At 54.6% G+C, this 19618-nt stretch overlaps 1 protein-coding gene across 7 annotated transcripts; it reads right to left on the minus strand.

Moving 5' to 3' along the window:
- Positions 1 to 1127: 1127 nt before the first annotated feature.
- Positions 1128 to 19286, minus strand: TRIB3 (tribbles pseudokinase 3). 7 transcript variants are annotated; one of them, XM_070485707.1, is made up of 5 exons: positions 19107 to 19286; positions 18621 to 18736; positions 9508 to 9798; positions 6619 to 6911; positions 1128 to 3613 (listed from the first exon to the last, which is right to left on the minus strand). In XM_070485707.1, the coding sequence occupies exons 3-5, from the start codon at positions 9796 to 9798 to the stop codon at positions 3136 to 3138; spliced, it is 1062 nt and encodes a 353-aa protein (XP_070341808.1). In that variant the 5' UTR covers positions 18621 to 18736; positions 19107 to 19286; the 3' UTR covers positions 1128 to 3135. The 7 variants fall into 7 exon arrangements, with proteins under 7 accessions (XP_070341808.1, XP_044604362.1, XP_044604360.1 ...); XM_044748427.2 differs by having other exon boundaries at positions 18621 to 18755; XM_044748425.2 differs by lacking the exons at positions 18621 to 18736; positions 19107 to 19286 and adding exons at positions 10633 to 10732; positions 13422 to 13697.
- Positions 19287 to 19618: the final 332 nt, after the last annotated feature.

Below are 19618 nucleotides of genomic sequence, written 5' to 3' on the forward strand. Positions count from 1 at the left end.
AGTGTGGGGCTGGTGGCCCTCCTCTGTCTTGTAGCTGAGGGAAGGCCTGGCCTCAAGGTGGTCGTGGAAGGGAGAGACAGGGATGGAGGCCCACCCACTCTCAATTGCTTCAGCCTGGAAGTGACTGCCGTATTTGTCACTTCTATGCACACACCATTGCTTGGAGCTAGTCATGTGACTGTAAGGGAGGCCAGGGCACATGGGGGAGCACGTGACATATTTGGTGACGCCCACCTTTGCCACAAAGTGTTAGTAACGTCTTAATTTGTGTGGTTATCTGTTTAACCTGTCTCCTCTGTTAGACTGAGTCCTTGGGGGCAGGGACCGCATCTGTGTCCCTCTCGCACGGTGCCTGGCCTACAGTCGGCATTCAGTATAGTTGTCCAATTGCTAAGTGAAGGAGTCATCGGGCCAGCCACGATGCGAGCTTTTGTGTTTAGCTCCCAGTTGCAGAGAAAATCCCCACTTAAATCTCTAACGGTCCCTCCCTCTGGTAATATGTACGTATTACACTTGACATTGTGAAACTTCCCTACAATGATCATTGAATGAACATAAATAGAACAGGAAAGTCCCCACCAGTTGCAGTCAGGTGTGTGGCTACCTGCACGGCTGGGCAAGAGTGGATTTTGCATTTTTACGTGGCAGTTTTCACGTGGCTGCATCCAAGTGGCTTGTCAAGAGTTCCTGCTTCAAGGCAAAACCAGGTGAGTCATTTTCTCTGTTGGTGGTCTTGGGCGAGTCTTCTCCTCTCCCCGAACTTCATTGCTCTTGTCTGTAAGATGACAAGAGCGTCTACCTCATAGGGTTGCTGTGAGGAGTAAGTGAGTCTCTGTGTAATGTAGGTCCAGGGTGGGCACAGTTCATGCTGCTTGGCAGCCCCTATCTTCTACGAGTTTGCTTCCCTTGGTCTACAGGTGCCGGGAAGGACCTAGCTTGTGAGGGAGCTGGGACAAGGTCTGTTGGAAGCTGGAAGGAGGAAGGAGAAAGGTTGGGGGCTGCCCCATGTGACCCTACACACAGCTGGGCCCTGTTTCAGGCAATGCTGGGTGCATAGCGATGAGGCTGACTAGTTCCTGTCTATGTCAGTTAGCGTTTGCTGCATAACAAAACACCCCAAAACTTAGTGCCTTAAAACAACAATCATTTTATTGAGCTCATCCTTCTGTGGGTCAGTGGGGCGGTTCTTCTGGTCTGGGCCAGCCTGACTGACCTCTGCGTTTGCCGTCAGCTGGAGGGTCGCCTGGTGCCTGGATGATCTGGGATGGCCTCTCTCACATGTCTGCAGTTGGCAGGCCGCTGACCGGAGCATCTCAGTTCTCCTCCTCGTGCTTTCTCCCACTCTCTCCTCCCTCTCTGAATCTGATTTTGTTCAAGTGTCACTCCCCCCTCCTGACACAGGTGACATGAGCCTCAGGGAGGCTGCCCCCACCTACAGCTGGAGGATGGGCATGATTAATTAGCCACTGCATTTCCCTCAGTGGCGATTGGGCAAGAAAGGGCACGTGACCCAGTTCTGGCCAATAGGAAGTTAGGAGTGCTTCCAGGAAAGCTTTCCTCATCCCAAGAAAGAGCTATGGGGACCAGAACGATAACTAACTCTTACTGAGGGCTTCTGATGCCAGGCATTTATTCTAAGTGCTTTACATAAAATAACTCATTGAATTCTCACGAGTTAGGTACTATTATCCCTCATTTTACAGAGGAAGAATCTGAGGCACGGAGTGGTTAAGAAACTTGCTGAACGTCAAACATCTAGCGAGTGCTGGAGCCAGGATCCAATTCCAGGCAGCCTGACTCCAGAGTCCCGAGTTCTTGAGCAGCACAACGCCACCCTCCTTCTTCCTCTGGTCCTTGATATCTCTAATGTGACACCGGGGACTGCTGTGGCCATTGCACCAGCAGTCACCTGGGACAACAGAGCAGAGAGACAGGATGAGCGCAGGGAGCCTGGGTCCTTGCTAACAGCTCTGAGAGCTGAATCGGCCTGCCCTGGAACCCACCCCGCCTGCTGACTTCTTGCTTTGTGTGCAATACATTTCTTTCTTTTTCAAGCCACTTTGACTTGGAGTTTCAGTCACTTGCAGCCAAAAAGTACCCTGAGACACCACTGCTTCCAGAAGGAGCAGCGAGAGTGTGGGAGGAGCTGCTGGGGCTTCTGTTCTCACGACCACTCAGCTGAGGCTGGCACACAGGCCTCCTGCCTTTCACTGGGGCTCATCTCGGAGGCAGGAAAACTGCTAAGAGATGGGGAGGAGAGGACAGAACTGTCCAGGAGGAATAAAAGTATTTCACAACTCCTTTATTAGACACAAGGTAGAAATATAGACTCATGGCATCAAAAACCCGTAGTAACGATGTGGGTTCCTGCACCCCAAGGATCCCCAGAACAGGGCTTGGGACTTTCCGGGAGGCCAGGGTGCACACTGCCTAATCCTGTTGCCCAACTCTGGTGCTCAGGTCAGGGCTCACAGAAGTAGACAGGTCTGGCTCCTCATTCCAGACCATTCCTAGAGTTAGGTGAGGAACAGCCTCAGTTTACACTCTTGATCTCCCAGCTCAAATCCTTGGCTAAGGCCTGGATGGAGAATCCTTTGGCCAAGCGGACAGAGCTGCTGGGGGCACCACTCCCAGCACGACCTGGGCTCTGGAGCCCTAAGTGGCAGGGGAGAGGCCTGGAGCCTTTGGCACAGAGATGCTTCCCTTTCTCTGAAAGGTGCAAGATACAAAGGCAGCTGGTTTGTTTGCAAAAGGGACCGTCCCATGACAGAGGTGCCTGGGCGCCAGCACGAGTGGATGTGGACACCTGCACTAAGTGTGCCCAGGGTGGACACTGCCCTGTGGGCATGGAAAAGTGCTGTCAGCTCTGTGAGCAGGAGTTTCGTCTCTTGTATTCACAGCTGTGTTCCCAGCCCCCAAAACAGGGCCTGGCCCTCAGCGAGCTCCCAAGAAGGACTTGCTGAATGCACAAGCGCGTGTGCACATGCGTGGGACCACACACGTGTGCACATGCCTCCTCCCTTCTCCCTCCTAGAAGGCACTTAAGGTTTGGCTCAGTTCAAAGCGGCAGGAGAGAGCTTGCAGACGCCCCACACTCAAGCCACTGTGTGCAGCTCAGAGTCTCGTCGGGTAGCACTAACCATACAGACCCGCTTCCCTTTCTCCCTCCTCCAGCCCCGGTCCACTGGGGACCACCTGGTCAGTCCTCCAGAGGTGGGATCCGGATGGGACCGAGGGCGTCGGGTTCTCCCGCAGCCAGGGGTGCAGCAGGATGCCCGCAGCTGTGAGCCGCTCGGCTGGCTCCCGTCGAAGGAGGCAGCGGATCAGGCAGCGGGCCGGGGCTGAGAGGCCCGCAGGCAGGACAAAGACCCCGCGGCGGATCTTGCCAAAGAGCAGGATGGGCTCTGAGTCCTGGAAGGGGTAGTGGCCGGCCAGCATGGTGAAGAGCACCACACCCAGGCTCCAGACATCTGCCGCCTTGCCCGAGTAGGATGGCCGCGAGCTGAGGATCTCCGGTCCCACATAAGCCGGGCACGCGTGCTTGTCGCACAAGGAGTCGTCTGGCCCGCTCAGCACACAGGCGTCCTCCAGGTTCTCCAGCACCAGCTTCATCCTGTGGTGGGAGAGAGACAGAGGGGTCAGCTCCAGGGGGACCACCCCTGCCACCACCCCACACTGTACCTCTGAATGGCACCCACTTCCCGAGGGCCTGCTCGCACTGGGCAAACATGAGCCAGTCCTGTGAGGCTGGGCGATTGATCCTGTTTTACAGATGAGGAAGCCCAGGCTCAGAGAGGGTAAGTGATTTCTCAAGGTCACAGAGGCACTGAATTTGAACTTGGCCTCTGGGAGGAACACATTTCCCAGCAGTCCCTCAAGGAGAGGGCCGAGGGGGCTGAGGGCATGAAGCCTCTCTTAAAGCAGATGAGAACTTACACTGCAGGCAGGTAATAAAACAAGAGAAGTAGGAAGTGGAGACTGTGCCAAACATCGCAGCACAAACCCTGCCTGACAAGGCACCACTGACAACATTCCCGTCAGCCTTCGTGGAGCGTCCGTCCACTGTGTACCTGACCCGAGTGAGGTCCGCTACCTGACACATGTCATCCCACCCTCCCACAACCTGGGGGAAGGCTACAGCCATGTAGCCATGCTACAGCCACAGGGTGCAGGACGGGACGGGAACCCTGGCTCTCACCTGCTCAGAGCCAGCCCTGTGAGCCCCTCACCTGGTCCCCGAGCTGGCTCCATGGTCCCATTTTTTCCCAAGAGAAGCCAGAAATCATATTTTAATGAAAAAGTCCCAGTGTTTGAAATGTTGGCAACCAATTTCAATTAAAAACAAATGAACTTGGGACCGGCCCAGTGGCGCAGCAGTTAAGTGCGCACGTTCCACTTCTCTGCAGCCCGGGGTTCACTGGTTCGGATCCCGGGTGCAGACATGGCACCACTTGTCAAGCCGTGCTGTGGCAGGCGTCCCACATATAAAGTAGAGGAAGATAGGCATGGATGTTAGCTCAGGGCCAGTCTTCCTCAGCAAAAAGGGGAGGATTGGCAGTAGTCAGCTCAGAGCAAATCTTCCTCAAAAAAAAAAAAAAACAAATGAACATGTATGTGGAGCAAAACAAAAAGGGTGTGTAGCCCATTTGCAGCTTCTGCTATAAACAACTCCCTGGAGCCCTCCAGGGTACTTTGATAAGAAACATCCTCTTCCCACTGCTATTCATCTTATTCCTACTTCCTGGGTGCCTACTGGCATTTCCCAAACACTGACCGATCCTGTGAATCGCAGCAAAGGCGTGTGTGTCTGGGGACAGGTGTCAGCATTCTCGGCCCATTTTACAGATGGAGAAGTCAAGGCTCAGGCAGGTGAAGCAGTTGTTCAAGGCCAAAGAGTAGGTAACAAGTAGAGCCAAGATCTGAACCCAGGTCCGTCTGACCCCACTGTCCTTCTACCCACAGTGTTTCTCAAACTATTGCCTTGAAAAGAGAAGGAAGCGTTCTCTCACCTCGGGGAGGCCTGGGGTTTCGTCCTCACCCTAAGCTCAAAATGATTTGAAGTTGTGATTAGCTTAAAAATCATTATAAACTTTACATTCTACTTCTTCCTAAAGGCATGTTCATTTTGGTATAAAATGTAGAAGGAAAGAGAAGTAGATAGAAAATCACCCTTAGGCAAACGTGAGAGCAATAACGGCTCCAGGCAAGATGGATGGCTGCTAAAATCAGTGGGCGAAAGTCTGAGGATAACCAGAGGATTTATATGCGTAACTTCAAAGTAGCTTGAGGGACTTGTTAATTACAAGGTATTACCCCAGGTACTTGTTAATTACAAAGGGTAAATTAGGAAGCTTACAGTGGAGAACGTTGGCAGCCACACCATCCATCCAGGTTGACATCACAGCAACAGGTGTCAACATCAGGGGTCTCCTGCTGTGATGTACCAACAGGGCCTCTCATTTCTGGGGTGTTGTTGCCAAAAATGTACAACCTCAGTCTAACCGTGAGAAAAATGTCAGTCAACACCCAGTAGAGGGCATTCTACAAACTAAGCAACTGGCCCTCTTCAAAAGTATCGAGGTCAAGGAAGACGAGGGGAGACAGAGGAACTGTCTGGGACCGGAGACAGGACGTCGGATGCCGGGGGCCGGATGGGATCCTGGCCAGAAGAAGGACCTTGGTGGGAGACTAGTGAACGCTGAATCAGTCTGGGGTTTAATTAGCAGTACTAGATCAAGGTTAACTGCCGAGCGTGGATGGTTGTACCATGGTGATGTGGGATGTTAACATTTGGGGAAACTGGGTGAAAGAGATACAGGAATTCTTTGGACTATTTTTGCAACTTTCCTGAAAGTCTGAAAGTATTTCAAAATAAAAAGTTTTAAAAAGTGCAGTGGGGTCACCTTCCTCCCCATCCTCAAAAATCCTGAAATGAAATCGATGCTCCTGCTGGGTGTTCATGTGGACCTGGTGGCTAGGGGCGTCCCCGACACATCGTGCACATCCCAGGAGTCTAGGGAGGGGACAGGACGCAGGGTCTCCGTCTGTCCCCGGGTTCCAAAAATCACTGATTCTCAGTTTCACAGAAAAAGTTCCAATGCGGTGAACTTCAGGGCCTGTTTTGGCTGCTGTCTGTGACCTTGAAATCCTGGAGACATTGTGACAATCCAGCCCTCTCCCCTACCAATGGGGAAGCTGAGGTCCAGAGACACTGGGCACCCGGAAGCAGGAGTGAGCCCACCCCGGCCTCCCACCTCCCAGAGCGCATTAGGACTTGGCTCTGGAGTCACATCTGGGGTCAAATCCCAGCTCTACTCTTTGTTTAGCTGTGGGGTCTTGGGCATTACTTGACCTCCCTGGGCCTCAGTTTCCTCCCCTGCCACATGGGGACAATAACAGTGCCTGGCTCCTATTTGTAGGGATCCAGGCCATGTCGCCCAGTGTAGCCCTGCTCTTCATCCCCATAGGCAAGCCTCCATCAGCAAGGAGCTCCAATAGGAGAGGGTCAACCTTTTCCCAGAACTTGCATGAGGTCCTCCGCCTTCCCGAACCTCAGTTTCCCCATGATGGCCCACTCTCCGGTGTGCCTGTGGGTGAGGTCTCTGTGGCCACACTTACCTCTCACGGTCGGTGAAGACAAAGCGACGCAGCTGGAGATCTCTCAGGACTAGACCGTGCTGGTGGCAGTGCGCCACAGTGGCCGCCATCTGGCGGAAGAGCGCGGCGGCCTCGGGCTCCGGGAGGCGGCGGCGGCGGCGCACCAGGCTGTGCATGTCCCCGTGGGGCCGCGGGAAAAAGGCGTAGAGGTGGCGCGTGCCCGCCAAGACCTCGGTGGGCCGGGCCACGTGCCCGTGGCGGGGCAGCCGTGAGTAGGGCTCCAGCACCGCCAGGGCATCGCAAACCGGGTACACCTGTGGGTGGAACACAGCGGTGAGCAGAGGTGGGGACCACATGGAGCCTGGGGCTGGCCTTAGAAAGTCACACCAACCCTTTAGAAAGATGCTAGAATAGAGAATATTTTGGAAGGGGGCACCTATTTCAGAAAGTATGTCCAGAAGGGACTCTGAGGAAGTGAGCTGAATGAATCAGAGATGCTCCTCATGGGATAAGCCTTCAGGTGGGGGGCACAGGCAGTGCAAAGGCCCTGAGGCAAGAAAGAGCTTGAGCTGCTCTAGAAACCCAGCCAAATACCAGTATGGCTGGAATGGGGTCGGGTGGGAAGAGGGGCGGTGGTGAGAGGGGTGTCTGGAGAAATGTGCTAGGGGCTTTATGGTCATTAGACAGACACCTCGCCATAGCCCTGAGAAGATGCTCAGAGAAGGAAAGCGACTTGTTGCAAGCCACACAGCGGCAGGGCTCGTATACGCACTTCGGTTAGTCTGACTCTAAACCTTTTGCATGTTATCTTGGCTATGCCACAAAGAAAACAAAAATAAACAAAGCATAGACACATTTAATCCATGGGGGAAAAAATGTCAGCATATGTCTTAAAAAAAAAAAAACAGTTGCGGTGGCATGGAGGAAATAATTCAAAAACAGAGACTTTTTTAAAAGTTAGGTCAAGCACATCCCTGCCTCTGTGCATTTGCGCTGGCTTTTCCTGCTGCCTGGATAGCCACAGGGCTGGCTCCCTCAATTCATGCGAGTCACTGCTCCAGCGTCACCTCCTCAGAGAGGTCCCCGGACCTCCCCAGCTAAAATCGCCTGAACCCCTAACCCCTTCCCTTCTCTCCCAGCTTCTAGCTCGTTCTGCACAGCCGCTTTATGATCACCTGCTATGTTTTACTTCTTCACTTGTTTATTGTCCGTGTCCCCCACTAGAACGTCAGCTTGATGAGAGCAGAAGTTTATCTATTTCTGAATCACGGCGCGGGGCATGGCACACGCAGGTGCTCTCTGAAGGCTGGTGGAATTAATGAATAAGGCGATAATCTACAAAGACACGATGTTGCTCTCTCTACACACTGACCAGAAAACCCTGGGCGATGTGGAATTGGCAGGTCACCCTTGCAGTTCACGCTGGTGTGGGGACCAGCACATCCCAGCAGACTCCCTGAAATGCTGCGGAGTAACTGGGGCCACGTGAAAGCATGCTTTGTCATTCCTCTCAGCGTGGACTTCCCTCCCCAGTGGGAACAGGAAAGAACCTGTGAGGCTGCAGGAAGGGGACCCAGAGGCCAGGGGTTCTTGAGAGCACTTGGGGTCAAGCCCTGGGGACCTGCCTCAGGCAGCCCAGAGCCCAGGTAAGGCTGGTGGCTGGACCATATGCCCACATCTGTCCCCCTGCCCCCCCTCAGCAGGAGCTGAGGCAGCCGCTGCTGCCCCCAGTCAGAGGCTTAAGTCCTTCTGCCTCTCTGTGCATCCAAGGGGACCCAGCCCCCGTCCTGCCGCTGTGCTTGCGCACCTGGGCCTCCCCTATCTTCTCACCCCTGCCCTTGTTCCAGCAAGAGGTGCACGGCTCTGGGCTCAGTCCGCCCGGGCCCAATCTCAGCTCTGACACCTCCTGGCTCTGTGATGTGGCAAGTACCCTCAACTTTCAGAGCCTCAGTGTCCTCTATCTATAAATCAGGCCCAATAATAGTAACCGCCTCATAGATTGTGTGATGATTAGAAAAGATTATGCACACTAAGCAATCAACGCAGTACCTGGCGCACAGTTAACACCTATCATCCTTTCTCATCTCTCATCTCTGTGCTTTTGGGCTGCGACCTGCCAGTGTCCTGTGTGGTTGGATGCTCAGGGGACCTTGACCCTTCCCATCTCCTGATTTCTACAAAGAACCCTGAACCTTGCCCTGGGAGCCAGGCTTCCTGCACGGCCCTTCTTCCCTCTTGACCTCAGTCTTCTCATCCATAAAAAGGCCACAGGGTAGGCCCAATGATCTGCGGGGGCCCAGGACACCTGACTCCACCACATCTCACCCTTCCCTTGTGCACATGTCTTCCAAGGTTCCCCACAGCCCCGTGGGAGCTTCTTCCTAACGCGCTCACGCCGGCGGCTGCCAGCCTCCTCTCCTGCCCGTCTGCACGCCCTCTCCACTCTGGCCAGAGGGAAGGCCTCTCCATCTCTGAGCGCCATGCTCTCTCCTCTGGGCGCTGCCCGGACCTCGCTTCTCCCGCTTCTCCCGCTAACTCCTACTCAGCTTTGTCTGACTCCCCCCGCCCCACGCCCCCCAAATACAACAGAGGAGAAGCCACTGTGCTCTCAGGGCCCCTAAGCTCCACCCCTGCAACAGTTATCACACTGTGGGGCCTATGCTCTGAGTTACTCCAGGGCTGGGACTGTCTGCTTTACCTCTCTGGTCTCAGCCCAGCCCAGAACTTGACCGAGAGCTGGGGGCTCACGGGCTGCTTCCCCAATAAACACAAGAATAAATTAATATAAGACCCCTTATATTATATCTCATATATTATATTATATTATATTGCCCCTGGCAATCCTCTGGAGCCAAGACCCCTCCCAGGCCCCCTGTGACACTAGGGGAGAGTGGCCCCGAGGGCAGGTACCTTGCAGGTGTACTCGGTTCCTGTGGGGCAGTGCAGGGCCCGGTAGGCCTGGCCATCCTCCTCAGGCTCCAGGAGGACATAGGGCCCAAGCCGGGAGGCAGTGGTCCCCACAGGGGCACGGACTGGAGCAGGGGGTGGGCTCAGGGCCAGTGGACAGGGGGGCAGCCTGGGCTGGGGCCCACTTCGAGCTTGTTTCCGGGTGGGACCCTCGGTGTCTAGGTCATCGCCCAACTCCAACCGCTTCTTCCTGGAGGGGGCACCCGCAGGAGCAGCCAGAGGGGTAGCTTGCATCTAGAAAGAAGGAGAGAAAGGCACTAAGTGAGGCTGTTTGGTGGTCCTCTCTTCCCCTGCTGGCAGGAGGGTACATTGGCCCAGCCGTTACAGAGGGTGATTTGCAGTGTGTATTAAACTAACAAACGCACATAGCCTTGACTGCATGTCCCACTTCTGGGAATTTATCCTCCAACTAAAATGCTTGCCAAAAAATTAAATACGTGAAAGGCTGTTCATCAGAAGAACCTTGTATCTAATAGCAAAAGGCAGGAAATACCCACAAATGTCCAGAAGTAGAAAGCTGGTTAAACATCATGGTATGGCCACACAGTGGAATACTATACAGCTCTGAAAAAGGGCCAGGATGCTCTCTACATGCTGATGTAATGATGCAAGTACAAAATTATTCCTGCAGCCCATGTGACAGAAAGAACTTAACATCCGTCCTTAGGGGACTGGTTGAATAAATTATTCTTCATCCACACGTGAAACAATTGCAGCCATTCAAAAGATTGAGGAAACTCTTTATGTGCTAGTTGGAAAGATCTCCAGAGTGAACCGTTAAGTGAAAACAGAAAAAAAGGTACAGTGGAGAGATGGGCTTGGTGGTTGTGAGAGGGAGGAAGAGAGACTTTGCACTCAGTCTGTTGAGTGTTGTAGTGTAGGCAGCTATTAGCTATGAGGGGGAGGGAGGCACGGAGGAAGGGAAGGGTAATGAGGGATGATGAATGAATGAGGTAAGCCCTGAATGTACATATGAATGAACGCTCTGGAATGGATATATTATCAAGGGAACAAATCAGGCTGCTGAACAACACACCCAAGATGACCTCATTTATGTAAAACCCCCACCATCGGGGCCAGTCTGGTGGCGCAGCGGTCAAGTTCAGTTAAGTTCGCACGTTCTGCCTTGGTGGCCCCAGCTTCGCCGGCCTGGATCCCGGGTGCAAACCTATGAATGAACCGCTTGTCAAGCCGTGCTGTGGCGGCATCTCACATATAAAACATAGAGGAAGTTGGGCACGGATGTTAGCTCAGAGCCAATCTTCCTCAAAAAACAAAGCCCCACCAGCTTATACAATGAGGTATCTCCATATTGGTGTATATGTAGGTGTGCAAATGCACAGGAAAAGGTCTGGAAGGATCCAGACGACACTGGCCACAGGAGCTCCTGGCCTCCTGAAGGCTGCGAGGGCAGGAAGGGATCTCGTAGGGAGGCAAGGGAATTTTCAATTTCAGTATTTTAAAATGAGGATTCTGCCTTCATTTATTGTTTGAGTATTTCAAAACAGACAGAGTGTATGTCTTCTTTATCTACTATTGCCCGATGGCCCAGGAGCTACCCGAATCAGAGTCCACGGTGAAGTCAGTCCCACAGGCGCCTCAGTTTCTCCCGGGGAGCAGGGGGTCGGTCACTGGCCCCCAAATTCCTTCACTCAACTGTGGAGGAGGGACCCCCGGTGCAGCTGTATCACTGCGTGTGTGGCGGGTGGAGGAGAGGGCAGCGGCAGTCAGCGTAGAAAAATTCTCTCCAGCACCCATCTGCCCATTCAGGCTCCAGATGGGGGACAAGGAGCTCGGGTGTCGGGGTTCGAGGGAGATGGACTTCCACCCAGGTAGAGTCCTTCCCACAGTCCCAGGCAGGATCAACAGGGAAACACACTCAGAGTCGCTTCGCACACCAAGGACCGCCTCTCCAGTCACGCTGCTCCCAGCTGCCCCGGCTGCCCTGGGAGGAGGGAGCCCCCACCCGAGTGCAAGCCCATGTGCCTTGATGGTAAGAATGCAGTGGGCGTAGCTGTAGTCAGATACTCCTGGGTTCTGATCCTGGCTAGAACCATCCTGGCTGGGGAGCCCTGGGCAAATTCTTCAACCTTCCTGAGCCTCAGTTCCCTCATCTGTAAAGTGGGAACAGGATGCAAAGCCCATAGGATTTTGGTGATGATGAAATGAAAACACTAATAAATTCGAGTGGCCCTGGTGCAGGGCAGGCGTCAGCAAATGGTCACTACCGCGGTCTGTTACTGTTATTATTGTCATTCATGGCTGAAGACGCTTAAGTGCTACCCTTGAGAGGCTCAGAAATCACCCCAGGGTCGAGGCTAGGATGACGCCCCTCACCTCCAGGGCTGTTCTGAGAGTCACACAGGATGATCCCTGGCTGTGTGGCTGCTCTGTGCCCTGAGAAGCACGGGACTCCCTGGAGAGGCTCTGGGGGTGGGGGGACCCACATCAGCACTCAGGCTGCTTGGCCCCATCCATGCCGCAGAGCCTGCTTGGTCTGGGATAAGCTCCATTGGACAGATGGGGTAACTGAGTCTGGAGATCAGCAAGGCCACACTGCAGGACTGGAATCTCTGCTGCAGGCTGGAGGTGGCCCCTAACATCTACCTCTTGCTGCTCCCTGACACCCCCCAGCACGGAATGAGAGCGAGTCATACCAAACACACACACAACCCAGGGCAGACAGGTGTACACACGCCCCCCAAAAACTCACTTTGTCCAAGCATCCAGGGCAGAGAGGGACACACACATTAAGCGACATACACTTCACCCTCCAGGGCAAGCGCACAGGCACACACCACACAGCCCTCCATCACACTCACGACTGCACGACTGATACCAACGAGGCCACACGCACAGTCTGACACGCCCCCCCACCCCCACCCCGCGGAAGGCAGTTGGCGGCCTCGCCCCGCCCCCGGCAGCCTGGCTCCTCTGGTGCGAGCTGAAGCAGCGGTGTCGTGTCATGGAAAGAAGGTTCAGCGGAAACCGAGGGGTGCTGGGAGGGGGGCCTGGGAGGGGGTGAGGCAAAGGGCAGGAGGCTGGGCCCCAGGCTGGGAGAAGGGGCGGACCTGGGCCCTCGCCCCCTGCACCGGAGTCTGCAGGTACGGTACACACTGTCAGCAGGAACAGAATGCACGCGCGCCCCGTCCAACGCGCAAAGCCGGAGCTGCACCGCGCCGGCGTCGCGCATCCGGCGCGCTGCATCCTGGCTCGCACTTGCCGTGCACCCGTCCCAGCCCCCACCCCGGGCACCCCAGCCCTGCCCCGACCGTGTCCCCGCACAGCCAACACCTGCCACCAGGTGTCCAGCCCTTCCCACAGCTCGCTTGGTCCACGGAGACACAGACCCCCGAAACCCATCCCCACTCGGACCCCACAGGCTCACGCGGACCCCCGCAGATCCCTACAAACACACCCCCCACAGTGACACAGATCCTACACGCAGTCGCCCAGTGCTCCCAACCAGGCCCCCCGCACACAGACCTCCCGCACCAAACCACACAACTCCTCCTCCTCACACTCACACAAAACAGACAATCGCACACCCGTATCGGGGCGACACCCGGACACTTCAGTCTCCGGCCCCCTCTGCCCCGGGGACACAAATGCCACTCTCCGAGGGGGCGCACTCTCGCCCCAGCCCGAGTCGGCCACCCTCGGGCGACTCCAAGCCCTGCAGGGCCGTGTCACCTGAGACCCAATGGGAACACTCAGCCGAGGTCGGCCCTCGGACGGCGGGATTTGTTAAAAGGTGTGTGTGTGTGTGTCTCCCACGCACCAACCCGCAGCCGCCCCGCGGCTCCCGGCTCCCCTGCGCCCGCTCTCCGTCCTCTCTCCGGTCCCCCGCCGGGTACCTCGCTCCCGCGTGCGCGGGGGTCCTGCCGCCGCCCAAGCTCGGAGTCGCCGGGGTCCCCCCAGGCGGCCGGGGGCCGGTCCGTCGCGCCGGAGCTCGGGATCCGGTGGAGCTCAGCCCCTGCGCGGCAGCCGGACGCGTGCGGAGCCGCCGGCGCTTCCGCTGCGAGTGTCGCGGGGACGCCGGGCGCCCGGCTCCGGCCCCGGCCCGGGTGATGTAAACCTGAGCTAATCAGCCGCCTCCTGACGCCCTCGGGCCCGAGATTGCACCAGCCGCCGCGCCCCGCCCCTCGGGGTCACCGCCGAGCGCGCCCCGGCCAGGCCCCGCCCGCTCGCTCGCTCCGCGCGCAGCCCGCCACCCCTCGCCTCTCGCGCCCTCTAGGGGTGTCTGGTCTCCACCCCCGCCCCTCCCGCCCCGCGCCCGAAGTTTGAGCGCAGACGCCAGCTATCACTTCGGAAAAAGCATTTTGCTTTCCTGAGCCTCAGTTTCCCCATCTGTGAAATGGGAAGAACATCCTCCTCAGGAGGGTGCTGAGGGGAGAGAGCAAACCGGGACAGTTTCGCAGGTGCTTCCCCGTTTGTCAAGCACTTTCCCACCCACCGTGGCTTTATTAAACCTTTAGAAGAACGCAGGGCGGGCAGGAAGCTCCATCTCCCCCCATTCTACTCAGGGGCACCGCTATGCGAAAGCAGCCCTGGGGTTTTGCAAAGAACACAGGCTTAGGAGCCGGCTGTGGGCTCAAAAGAACCAGCGCTGCGCCCTGGGGAGGCCGGAGGTCCCGTGGGCTTCACAGCACTCATTTGACAGAGGCCGTGCAGCCTGGTGGTGAAGAGCAAGCATCCTGCAACCAGCCTGCCTGAGAGTGCACCCCACCTCTGCCCTGACCCATTAGCTACCTCGGGAAAGCTACTTAAAACCCTGTCTCAGTTTCCTCCTCCGCAAAATGGGCTTATGATAGTCCTCACTTCATACGTTGTTGCTTGGATTAAATGTCAATACATGTGAAACGCTTAAAACTGTGTAGCGCATCATAGGTGCTCAGTAAATAGAGCGGAGACAAGGGAGGCTCAGAGAGGGGAAGGTGCCTGTCACAGGACTCACAGCCCAGGCCTCGGAGGCCCTGGTGCCACTTGCTGTCTGGTGGAACATCCCTGTGCAGCCCCAGGGGTCCAGCACCTTTCTTGGAAATTCCTTTTAGATCTTGATGTCTGAATTCGCCGCTGTCAAAAAATAACTCCTCCAGGCAGAGGTTGGAGGGAGGCGGGTGGAGTTTTGTTCCCCTGGCTCCAGGGCGCCAGAGACCAGCTCGCCTGCATCTCAGAGCCCTCAGGGCACCCCAGGGGCTTCTGGGATCTCATCTAACCCTGTGACCCTCCTGCCAGGAGGGATGAATGAACTCACCTTCCACACCGGGAGGCCGCGCAGCCCAGCCGTAGGGTTGTCTTCTGTGCACCTCTGTGAAGCCAGCACTGCCTGGGTTTGCTCCCACGTTCCTAACTTTGTTTCATGCTGTGCCAGGCCCTGCTCTAAATGCTGGGGACTCCGCAGTGACAAGTCAGACCCATCCCTGCCCTTGGGGGTCTTATAAATCAGTGGGTAGACACATCGTTATCAAGAAAATAAAATCAATAACCGAGATAATTTAAAATAGATTGTAAGCATCATGTATTTCCTTTTCCTTTATTTTTTTTTTTTGAGGAAGATTAGCCCGGAACTAACTACTGCCAGTCCTCCTCTTTTTTGCTGAGGAAGCCTGGCCCTGAGCTAACATCGTGCCCATCTTCCTCTACTTTTATACATGGGACGCCTACCACAGCATGGTGTGCCAAGCAGTGCCATGTCCACACCCGGGATCTGAACCAGCGAACCCGGGGCCGCTGAGAAGCAGAACATGCGAACTTAACCACTGCGCCACCGGGCCAGCCCCTAAGTGTCATGTATTTTCTTGAATAAATGGGAAAGGGGATGTTTAAACCAAGATCCTAAGGAAGAGAAGGAGTGCAAAGATATGAGGGGAGACAGAGAAAAAGGAAGTGCAAAGGCCCTGAGGCACTTAAGGAACCATGAGATGGGCACTGTCACCTTCATTCTACAGATAAGTCAAGAGGAGGGGCTTACCCAGCTTGTTGTAAGAGGCAGATTTGAGATTCAAACCTGGGGCAGCTACCTCTAGTGCTCACGTTGTTCAGGGACAGTTCACAATTTTTGCAAGCTGGTGGCCTCCCCCTAGACTTGTGGGGATCATCACTGGAACCGCATCCTAGGCTTAGACTCCAGGTTTGGGAGCCTTGTTACAAATAGGGGTGTCAAATCCCAATTCTCTAGACCAACACTTTCCAATAGAACATAAGGTAAGCCGCATATGTGGTTTAAATTTTCCAGTCATGCATTAAAAGAGAATAAAAAGAAATAGGTGAGGGGGCCAGCCCAGCCCCGTGGCCGAGTGGTTAAGTCCATGTGCTCCCCTTCAGAGGCCCAGGGTTTCACCCGTTCGGATCCCGGGCGCCGACACGGCACCGAATGTCAGACCATGCTGAGGCGGTGTCTCACACAGCACAACCAGAAGGACCTACAACTAGAATTTACAACTATGTAGCAGGGGGAGGCAGGGCACTTTGAGAAGAAGAAAAACAGAAGAGACTGGCAATAGATGTTAGCTCAGGGGCAATCTTTAAAAAACAAAAAGGAACAGGTGAAGTTAATTTTAACAATATATTCTATTTAGTCCGATGTATCTAGTATATTATCATTTCAACAGATAAAAAATTATAAACGAGATAATCTAAATTTTTTTTCATACTAATGTCTTCAAAATCTCACGTGTGTTTTACACTTGATTTGGACAAAATCAGCGTGGAAGCTAAATTGTCAGTGGTTAAAGTGAACTCTTGTCTTACCAAAACAATTCCGTTGGGTTTAATGGAAAAAATATGCTACCTGTTTTACAATTAAAATTCAATAAAATGGAAAGTTCAGTTCCTCAGTCACAACCAGCTGCATTTTAAATGCTCAGGAGCCACAGGTAGCAAATGGCTACCATATCGAGTAGCACAGCCCTAGAGTGAGAATTCCTGGCACACGGTCTAGGGAGCAGAGCAAGGAAGCGGAGAGTCTGAGGGGTCTACAACATAAGTGCCACAGAGCCTTGAGCCTCAGTTTCCACATCTATAGGATGGGATTGATTATACCCTCTTTGCGTTGTAGTCCTAAGGATTAAATGCATGGAGGCAGCCTCTTGTTACAGTTAAACCACATTTCGTGGATTCAAATCTTACCACTTCTGAGTAGCAAGATTTTGGGTAACTTACTTAAACTCTCCGTGCCTCAGTTTCCTCATCTGTAAAATGGGAATGATAATAGCACCCCCCTTCGTTGGTTTGTCATGAGGATTAAATGACTTAATATTTGGGAAGAGCCTGGCATACATAAGCACTTGTTAAAGGGAGAGAAAATAAATGGTGACCAACTCCTCCAAACTAAATGCAAAAATGTGCACTTTCCTGGGTCGAGAGTCTGGCTTTCATGAATTCCCTTCTGTCCAGGCTGAGAAAGCCCCTCTACCAGGCTGCCTGAGCCCAGCAGGCTGTGTTTCTATTTGCTGTAGCTCTGCTGACCCTCAGCACTGAGAGGAGGAACTCGGAGGGCTGAGCTCCACGGGAGGAGAGGCGGTGGGAGTCCGTGGACGGCCATGTGAGCGGCCACGCCTGCCTCCTTCCTTTCCAGCCCCTCGTCGGTGCCTGCCTAACGCCTGAAATTCCACCACTGGTGTCCTTAGAACCTTCGACTTCGTAAATTCTCCCCACGAAGGTAGAACGACACCTTGGAAAGAGTTCTGGTTAGATCCAGGTCTGGCTGAATCCACTGACGCTGTGAGATGGTGGGCAAGTCACTTCCCCTCCTGGGGCCTTAGTTTCTTATCTGTACAGTAGGAAGAGAGAGTTGGACGAGTCAGTGTTTTCTGAGATGACATGTCCAGCAGAGGGAGGATGCCAGGGGGTCGGAGCATCTCAAGGCTCTATTAAACTTTGAATCATACGGTGACACCCGTATCTCCTTCTGATTTTCTTCCTGCTCCTCCAGTCCCGAGGGGAGGAAGTGTCGTTTTACAGCCTCTCCACCTTTAACGGCTCACTTGTTCAGGAATAAAGAGCAACTCAGAGCCTTCAGCAAGAAACAGGATTTTACTAGGTTCAAAGAATCTTATTTGGCTTTCCTTGTATTTCATTTTATGGTGACTTCCTCCTTATGGGAAATGATAGTGGTTTCCCATTTGAGGTCAGTATCTAAATTTTCCATTTTAATTTTATTTACCTAAGTTTTTTAAAATGAGCTGATTGAGAGAAAAACACTGAGAAACTAATAATACAGATGCGTAAATGGATTTGGGCCAAGCAATTTGGGAAAGGCAGTGGGTGATTCAGGAGTTGCAGGCCTAGGCTCCTCTTGGGGAGCCCTCATCAGGACACCGGGCACCCCCCGTTCACCAACGATTCCCAGGGGCTTTGCAGAACTCCCTCAGCATCTGAATCTGGCTCATGCAGGAAAGGCAGGAAGCCCTGTGCCTGGGCACAGCATCTGCCCAGAGGTGGCCCAGGGGCAGCCACGGCCCTGCTGGGTGAACCAGGTCGGCCCTGCGGGCCTGGGTTTTCTTCACGAAGAATGTGATTCTCGGGCCCGTGGATCCAGCGTGGCCCTGTGTGGGTGCTTCCTCACATCATCCCGCTCCATCCTCACCCCTCCCACGAAGTTGCTGTTCTCATCCCTGGAGACAGATGAGGAAACTGGGGCTCAGAGAGGTGACATCACTGGTTAAGGAGTGAGGCGGGCAGTAGGATTAGGAGCCTGTCTAACTGGCTCGAAGTCCAGGTGGTCTTTGTCCACTGTCTTAGGACCTCCTTGGCCTGTCCTAATTGTATGACACTGGGCAAGTCACTTAGCTGCCCCGAGAGCCAGGGCCCTTATCTATGAAATAGAATTGATAGTGGTATCCTCCTGATGGGGTTATCAAACTGCTTGTTGTTATTGGGAACTGTTATTGGATTAAATGGAGCGTTAAATGAGTTAATAGAGGTAAGGCGCTTACAAGAGTTCCTGGCAATAGTAAGCACTCGGTGACAAGTGGCCAGTACATCCACGGAGCCCAGGCTGCCGCCTCTACCCCGACCCCTACCTCCCCTGTTCCCTACCCCCCAACACTCACCTCTTGAGAGCTAAGGGTGAAGGGAGAGGTGGGGACACATCTTCTGAGCGTGCCCCATGTGGCAACCTGGGCTGTCCATCTTCTTTCTCATGTAATCCTGACCACAACCCTGTGGGCTGAGGATGAATTTACGCTCTTTTCACAGGTGAGAAAACCACGTGTCAGACGGCAGAAGTAGCCCACGCAGGGTCACACAGCAAGTCTGGGGTTTGAACCCAGGTCTGTGTGGTTCCAAAGCCCATTTTGGGTGAAAGTTCTGGGGAAGTCCTACGCCCTCCTCAAGGGGGAGGGGTCCTCGCCCCAACCTGAGGTGGAAGGAGCTAGAGCTGGCAGGAGGACTGCTGGGTTTCGGTTGTGACCTTGCCTCTGACAGTCGGGTCACCTTGGGCTCTCGAGTACCTCTCTGGGCTCAACCACATAATTGCTGCTTTGTATGTGTTGGATGGGGCTCCCAGAACTTCCCGGGATCCTGACTCCGTCCCTTACCTTCCAGCTGGGAGGCGGAGGGAGCCCCAGATCCGCCCCCTCCGACAGAAGTTGCAGCTGAGCTGCTGAGTCATCTGATCCCGGCCCTGCCTGCCTTCCTTCCTGCCCGCTCCCTGAGGCCCTGAAGCCACCAGGGCCAGGGAAGGAAGGGGATTATGTGTGTTCAATCCAGGGCACTGTCCAGCCCTTCCCTTTCTGAGAACAGCTTGCAGGGTGCAGGGTGGGGAGGTGCCGAGGTGTTCAGCTAGCAGCCAGTTGCATCAGAAAGCCTTGCGCAAGGGGCCCTCCTGGGTCAAGCACAGAGCCTTGCCCTGGCCCTTACCCCCACCACCCCCCGGCCCCCTGGGGTGCCAGAGTGAGAACCTTAGGCCTTGTGGGGGACACTCAGCCAGGCCTGGCCCTGCGAGAATGACTTGGGGAGGGTGAGAGGATGGAGGGGAGGGTTTGGGGCGGGTGCTGCTCCTCTGCCTGGACGGTGGGACTTCAGGCTGGAAGGTGCTCCTTAAGGAGTC

The sequence above is a fragment of the Equus asinus genome, chromosome 15 (assembly GCF_041296235.1).
Source record: "Equus asinus isolate D_3611 breed Donkey chromosome 15, EquAss-T2T_v2, whole genome shotgun sequence".
Lineage (NCBI taxonomy): Eukaryota > Metazoa > Chordata > Mammalia > Perissodactyla > Equidae > Equus > Equus asinus.